The sequence below is a fragment of the Arachis stenosperma genome, chromosome 6 (assembly GCF_014773155.1).
Source record: "Arachis stenosperma cultivar V10309 chromosome 6, arast.V10309.gnm1.PFL2, whole genome shotgun sequence".
In the NCBI taxonomy this organism is placed as follows: domain Eukaryota; kingdom Viridiplantae; phylum Streptophyta; class Magnoliopsida; order Fabales; family Fabaceae; genus Arachis; species Arachis stenosperma.
The window spans coordinates 135,605,168-135,613,101 of NC_080382.1; the positions used below are offsets into that span (position 1 = coordinate 135,605,168).

Genomic DNA, 7,934 nt, shown 5'->3' on the forward strand with positions numbered 1-7,934 from the left:
CTAAAAAATATAATTTTTTTTTAATAACTTAATGCCATTCAAACAAGTTCTTAAATTCTCTAATAACTATTCATCTCTACTTTTCTAATATCCAGTGTAATTATGATCTTAATTACAATCACAGCTTAATGGCTCAAGTGCAATGACCCTCCTAATTAGATTAACCTAGTTAATGACTTAGCTTTAATTTAATTCCAACTAGTAATAAAGAACGTGAATTCATAAAACCATATAATAAGCAAGCATTTTTCGGACGGGTTATACTATAATTTACGACTCTGATTTGTTTAGTTTATTTTAAACTATGAACTCGCACTTATCAATCAGAAACATAAATTCATTTTAGGTTCATGACTTCTTAGTTTGAATTTAAGTAATTTATCATCTAAACTAATCTCATTTAATATTATTCTACATATTTAATAAATAAAAAAGATGGATTAACTGCTACAAGGGAAATGAAAATTCTATTGACAATCCAATCCAATATTTATATATACAACTTGAAAAACATTTATCTTACATTTTCATTTTTTGTTTCCTATTCAGCCTCGTTGGTTATTTTCTTTACGAAAAAATCACCGAGAGATATAGAAGCTTACTGCTCTTCATCAGTAAAATCAGGTTCCGCAGGCTTCTGAAGCAGCATGGGGGGTATTCTCTCCGGCATCCTTGTCTTCCTTGTGCGGTTACGGCGCAACAATCTAAGTGCATTGGCAGCAAACCTGGAGGCATATATGGTGGCACCTAGACTTGGTGAGCTACCACCTACCTTTGCCAATGCATCTTTCAGCCTATTCTCTTCTTCAACGAGAGACTCTTCAAGCTTTTTTTTAGCATAGCGACGCCAGGCCGCTTGAATGAAACATGCGGCCCATGTGCGCCACTGCTGCGAGTAGAACCGGAAAGTGTGGCGTAGCTGCTTGCTGTGAAGACGCCTGAATTGAGAAGCCACAAACTTCAAGTCATCGGCTTTTAGAGCGAAAGCTTCCACTTCTGAAAGTGTTTGGACAGTCCTGGTTGAGATGGGGAGGTTGGATGAAGAATGAGGATCTAAAGCCCATGTGAGAAGCTCTTCTCCGCAAAAGTCACCGGCTTTAAGATACTCGGAATTAAAGAAGCCTGTTCTTCCTCCGTTGGTTGTCATTGTCAATAACCTGCCTCGCATTATGAAAAGCATCTCATCGACAGGGTCTCCTTCCCGGACAATATAGCTTTCTTCCGTGTAAAGCACTGGCTTAAGACGATCACACATGGCATCCAAAAGTTGTTCATCCATTTTCTCAAACATTGGCACCTTAAAGATCATACAAGATAAAATATCTAGTTAGTACTAGCAATATTATCAGAACACTGTTAATTGAATACTCCAAAGGCGATGTTTATCCTTTTACTTTAAGTTGTCAATAAATCCATCAGGTTTTGGGATATTCCAAAATCAGTCATGACCAATAGATCTTTTCCAGAAAGGAAGAAACACTTGCACAAACTAAAATTGGAGCAATATTCACACCAAACTTATTATATCGGTGCATTAAATCACCATGAGGAATAAAATAAGAGCATTTAAAATGAATATTTTCATGCAATTAATGCAGTCATCCAATCTTAAAGAGATCTTTGTAGTTGCATATGAGATTACATGACAAAGTAGGTGGAGAAACTTACTCTCATCAGCAAAGCCAAGCAAAGATGGCGCTTAATGTCCCTTCTCAAATCCTTTGGAAGATTGCAAATCAAGTTATCCTCATCAACACCTCTGGTTTCTTGCCATTTGTACTGCTCATATCGTCTGATTCGCTGCCTAAGGCTGTCAGGGAGGAGTCTATGAGACATCCACTGTTCTGCATCTCTCCTTTTCACCCTCATCTCCTCTAATCTTGTTGTTGTTGATTGCAAATATGTCTGTTAGAAAATAAGTATAATTGCATAATATTAGTCAAGATACACACAAGCACCAATTGTTTACTTGTACAATAAACTGCAAATACACAGATGTCTTAAATGTCAAATTTTTATTGCATGTATATGGATATGATGTGTTAGTTCAGTAAATAAATAGACATTTTTATTGGTTTCGTTTTTTAGCATCTCAGCAGAAATGTCTATAAAAAGGCCAAGGAATCAAAATTATAGGGTAATAAATGGAGAAATGGATATTATTTAGGAAGGAAGTTAATGCATGTCTTATTTTGCAAATAATTCCCAATACCAGGAGATCTTAATTCTACTAGTTATAAGAAAACTACTTGGCCATAAACACAAAATAAAGTGTAACTACCAAAAACACTTGGAACAGATTTCAGTAGCTACATGTGCCTATGGATATCAATTTATTACCAAATCCAAGATCAATAAACAGTGTGTGTGCTACCTTTGCATGATTAGAAACAACTCAAGAGACATTAGTTACAAACCTGCATATTCCCGATAAGGAATGAAAATAATACCAACCCAGCGATGGAAATGAAAACTGCAAAGCAGATTTCCCACACAAAGGTACTTGTCGTCAGGTTTTGACCAAGAGAACTGCAATTTAAGCACCAATCTCCCCCAAAAAAGGATGGAGGAAAAATGACAGAAGATCAGATAACAACAACATTGGAAAGATGTGCATCACACCAAAATTTGAAAAAGTGATCAGATAGTCATATCAAGCACTCCCCCTACACCCTCTACGTTCATCAAGCCATTAAAAAGATACAAAATGCTTTCGATGATATAATCTTTCTCAAAGTTCCATCCATTTATTTTTAACCCCCGCGGGGGGTTGGTAGAATCAGAAATGTCAAATAGCTTGTTATGCTCATTTATCTGCAAAGTACATGAATTGCAAATTTAAACTGAAGAATTATATCCCTAAAGACGCAACCAGTATGGAAATCTTATCTCACATCACACTTCACAGAACAGTTACCATATAGAGTGAAATAAGAATCAACGAATCGCACCTCAAACTTTTTAGGCCCCACCAAAAACAATAAAAGAACTTTTGTGGAAAGTCTCTTGACTCCACAACACCAGATTGAAGGGCATCAAGGAATATCCCAAAATCAAAAAGTGTCGTGTTTGTCTCCTTTATTGGGCAAGAAGCATTGAGAAACGTTGAAATTGTGCTTAACCCTCCTTGATGATTGTTGCAATACATGTCCTCCTTATTACATGTTGCATTACTTCGGGTGCAGGCTTTTTGCCAGCATGTGGTTTCCCGTTCTATAGAAAACAAGTACCAAAAGGCACCAACAACCTGAAAGAATAAGAACAGGATTAGCTAGATATGCAGGCAATATTATTCTGAGATTTCATGAACATTATATATTTTATTAAAAAATGAGACAATAATCTGCCAGATTTAAAAATGCATTATCAGGAAACAAACTTAAATGGCACAGACCTGAGAGTTTTAAACTACAATATACGTAGTGACCTTAAAAGCATGAACAAATAGGGCACAATATCAAAACTATGAAGAAGAATTTTGAAGATGTGTATCACATATGACACTGTAAGAACTGGTATCCGACAAAAGATAAAGAGCGATAGTACAATATAAACTGAAGAACGTGGAGAAGAAACCAGTGTGGTCTTGCCCTCTGTCTAGTTAGTGTATATAGTGCATTGAAGGAATGAAAGAAAAAGTAACAATGCGAACCTAGTCTGAGTCTAATTTTGAAGGTTCTGAAATCTGAATACTACTCTAAGGAATTCTCCCACAGCCCATATATAGTCCTAATATTAACCACCTCACTCCCATGAAACTCAATAGAGTTGGTTAAAAATATCCCTTCTCCCCAATATCTAAGTCCATTTCACTATTTGCCTCTTTTCTTGCTGAATGGAATACATTGGTTCCTAACAGACACTAACTACTGAAATGATTCCAAGAGAATGCAGGGCTCCTTCTCTAAGTGAATTTTCTTGATACCAACCTCATAGGACCTGATACCAGAAAACTAACATGGTTTGGCTACAGTTTGCGGGGTAAACAAATAAGAAAGTTGGCCTCACTATTTAACAAAGAAATTGTCAGATCAATACATCTAAACATGTTGTATATTAATTTAATATACCAACATCGACATGCTTCATACATAATAACTATAAAAGAATTATATTGGAAAGAAAAGGTTTTAACTATAATCCAATCAGCACAAGAGTTGCACAAAAATCATACTATACCCCCATACACCTTTATAGCTGGCCCACATTTAAGACAAGCCCTAACTTTAAATCCTCAAAAAAATTTGCACAACCCTACAACACTACAAATTCAAGAAAAACGCATGCCAATACCCAATAGTCTAATATCTGTATCTTGTAATCTACATCTAACCCATGCTTGTATAGGCCACATCATCACCACAAGTGCAGATATATGTGACCAACAAAATGGTTCTTCATTGAAAAAATAAAACAACACTGTTCTAGGCCAAATAAACCATCACCACATATGCAAAATGGCATATTCACAGTTAAGAAAGAAACAGAAAAGAAAAAGAGAAAATAGCAAATCCATAAAAGGGAATGCTGATAACAAGAAACTGCGTATATTAGGAATTAAAATTACCAAGTGTAATTTTCTATACGAGAAAGGAAAAAAGAAAACTGCATCATTAACTCACATGACTTGCAAGCATGTAAAGAAAGAGATTAAATACAGCACCAGCCCAAGCTGTTTCAGTGAGAATGCCAGAGGTTCTTGTAACTTCTTTATATAATGGAATTATTCGAAAAACTCGAGGTATATATTGGAAGAAAACAATAAATTTCAGCAAGTTCTTTGTATTCAGCGATTTGTAGCCACTCATCCCTGGAATGACTATTAGAATCACCACCTAGAAATATTGAGCAAGTTGAGTCAATAACCTTTAAATACATGATGACAATGGTAAGCACAATGAAACTTTGATTCTATTCCCATAGATCCCCTGAGATCTAAAGCAGCATACAGATGATGAAAATCAAGGAATGCATCCAAAGTACAATAAATTAAAGAGAACCCTCCATACCTGTGGAAGGGGAAGAACAGAAAGAATGTCAACTAAGAAATAAGATGTTAGATATCGCTTTGCTATTGCCCAAGAATCCTCAACCAAAACACCTCTTCCAAACACTCGAGAAGATGGAGCAATGAATCCAGTACGAAACTGGAAAATCATGTGGACTATATAAAAGATATCGGAGAAAGTTCTTAAAACAGTTGCTGTAATCTCCATCTTGTTGTCCAGTGAAAGACATTTCTTCTCATCATCGATCACAGGGACATAAAAGAACAAAGGATCCAGTGATACTGCAATAACACATAGCAATACAAATATCTTGTTCCATTTTTGAAGGAACGGACCCTGTGGATCAAGGATTTTCTTTCTAGAACTAAAGTTACTAGAAAAAGCACGGCTGAACAGAAAGGACTTGAATGATGAACTGAATCTCTTTATCCTTTGAAAACCATATTCCAATCCCCTTTGAAACTTTGCAGATATAGAATTTAATGTAGTTTTGAATCTCTGCGAAGGTGCAATGTTGATCACAGGATAATTGCTCTCAGAACCCTTGTCTGAATTCCAGTCCTGAAACCTGGACATCATAAAAATGACAATATTCCTCATAAGAATATGTACAACAAAGGGACAATGAAAATGTCATAGAGAAATTCTGATACTACACTAAAATTTCGGAATTGAAAAGAAAACATTGGAAAATTTACATTACTTTTATGAGGAATGGTGAGTGGTGACTGAAACAGTGACTAAGACAGTATGAGTGTAAAGAGTGGTTACAATAGCATCTATAATACTTCTAAAATTAGCATATACAGAATCATCCTCATCATAACATAAAAAATACACGTTTTCATCAAACTAACCTAACAAACTTGTCTTGCTGAGTTCTCATCTCTGCAGCCTAATTTCAAAGACAATGCAGATCAAGATGAAAATTTCACTGAATAGTTCCTTCAAGCACCACAGAAACCACCACAATTAGATCATTCCACCAAAATAAGGCACAAGAAAACCTATGAGCAAATATATAATTAAAAATTAATCAAATTGATCAAACTTATTAAAACTCGTAAAATGATCAATGGCATCAAGCAAATGTGATCTTATGGAGAACACATTTTCTAGTAGGCGAATACAGTGTACGAGTGAATGCATATGAAATTCCAAATAATGAGTGTTTTCTCGTCAATGCTGGTACCGGATCTTCAAAAAAAATGAAAAAAAAAATTTACAACTTTAACATTAACATAAGCATTGTAGAAATTAATTGATCGATAAGAATAACCAAAAGAGGAAGAACATGAAGAAAATGACATGTTTAAAGTACCCGGCGCAGTAGCAAACTGAAAGAAGGGGAAATAAATGAAGGAAACGGACAAAGCAGTTATTAAGACTGAACTCTGAAACTAGTTACGAAGGGAAGAAAATGGAGAATGAAAAGAAGAAGAAGAAGAAGAAGAAACTAAAGATAACTTACCGAACCAAATATCTGAGTAATTAGTAAAATAGAAAAAGGGAAAGGGAAATTGGTGGAAGTTGTGGTGGTATTTGCATGAAGGGGAGAGGGAGAGAATGCAAGAGGGGAAGGTTCCAGGAAAGTAATAAGGAAATGAGAGACAGTCAGTGGTTTCGGTTTTTTGGGGGTTTTTTTCTCTTACATAGTCACGAGATGGATTTTCTGATTCTCAAGTTTGTGAGAGGGAATCAGAGAAGGGACGGGTGGGGTGGGTGAAAAAAAGAGAAAGGAGAGTGTATAGTATGTAGTGAGTAGTGACTAGTGAGTAGGATGGTGTGTAATACTGTAATGCGTATGAATGGGTGTGAACGTCAGAGAGAGCATATGTGTGGGCAACGGCCCCGCACATTAAATAGTTTGATAATGATAAATTGATAATAGTGGAGTCTACTTCTAGTCTTCTATTGCATTTTTGTTGTATATTGACAAAAGATTGGAAGTTTGTGGTTTAAAATTTTTAGAATAAATGACCTTTTTCGATCCTAACTGTTCGAAAAACAATGGGTTCTTTTTCACATTTTAAAATCTCTAATTAATTCTCAATCATTTAAACAATTTGTTTAAGTAGTCTCTATTATTGAATAAGCGACTCTTAACACATCGACTATTATCGTTTATAGAAACTATTTACTTATTTAGATTAGTTACTTGATAGAAACTATTTAGATTAGTTATTTGAATTATTGGGACTCATTATAAATTTTCGAATTATAAAAAAAATTATTTTTTGAGGAAATAGTCAAGAACTGAAAAAACAATTTACTCTAAATTTTAATATAGATTCAACAAATGTGAATTTAAAAATATTATTATTTTTATATTTTTTAAAAAATATAAAAATTATGTTTAGAAAAGACACAGTAAAGGATGCGATTTCACCTTTTTAATTTTTAGCTTCTAAAATACAAAAATCAAAGGGTGCTTTCACTTGTTTAATCTTCTAAAATTTTGAAAAAAAAGAAAGAGTAGGATACAAGTTTTTACTTAGGCACTTACTCAAATGAAGATACTAAAAATATTTTTTTATAAAGATTTTTGTGTTAAAAGTGTACTTTGTTTATTTAGTCACTTTTAAAAAATATTTTTATAATTATTTTGTCGATTTTTAGCAAATCGATGGTGGTTCGATATCTAATAGTTTGGGAACAAAACCTACTCCTCTTTGTGAGTACCAATTTTATTTGCATCAAAATCCATGCATTGACAATAACGAAAAAGAAGGAATTAAATTTTGCAAAAATTTAAAATGAACAATAAAACTTTAATAACTTGATTAAAAAGGAAATTAAATTATAGAAAGAAAAGGTGTTTGGAAAAATTTAAAGATAAAGACTGAAAAGGGTAAAAGTTGCTGAATTTAAAGAAAAGGAAAGAACATTGTAAAGAAGATAAATTGCATAGAAAGAAAGTTGTAG

At 34.1% G+C, this 7,934-nt stretch overlaps 1 protein-coding gene across 4 annotated transcripts; it reads right to left on the bottom strand.

Annotated features, from left to right (window-relative positions):
- Positions 1–450: 450 nt before the first annotated feature.
- LOC130935735 (cyclic nucleotide-gated ion channel 1-like) lies at positions 451–6,759 on the bottom strand. Of its 4 annotated transcripts, none has more exons than XM_057865617.1 (8): positions 6,481–6,757; positions 5,867–5,954; positions 5,010–5,577; positions 4,623–4,835; positions 2,952–3,247; positions 2,418–2,529; positions 1,669–1,905; positions 451–1,297 (listed from the first exon to the last, which is right to left on the bottom strand). In XM_057865617.1, the coding sequence occupies exons 2-8, from the start codon at positions 5,893–5,895 to the stop codon at positions 599–601; spliced, it is 2,154 nt and encodes a 717-aa protein (XP_057721600.1). In that variant the 5' UTR covers positions 5,896–5,954; positions 6,481–6,757; the 3' UTR covers positions 451–598. The 4 variants fall into 4 exon arrangements, with proteins under 4 accessions (XP_057721600.1, XP_057721598.1, XP_057721599.1 ...); XM_057865615.1 differs by having other exon boundaries at positions 5,867–6,016; XM_057865616.1 differs by lacking the exon at positions 6,481–6,757 and adding an exon at positions 6,331–6,345 and having other exon boundaries at positions 5,867–6,016.
- Positions 6,760–7,934: the final 1,175 nt, after the last annotated feature.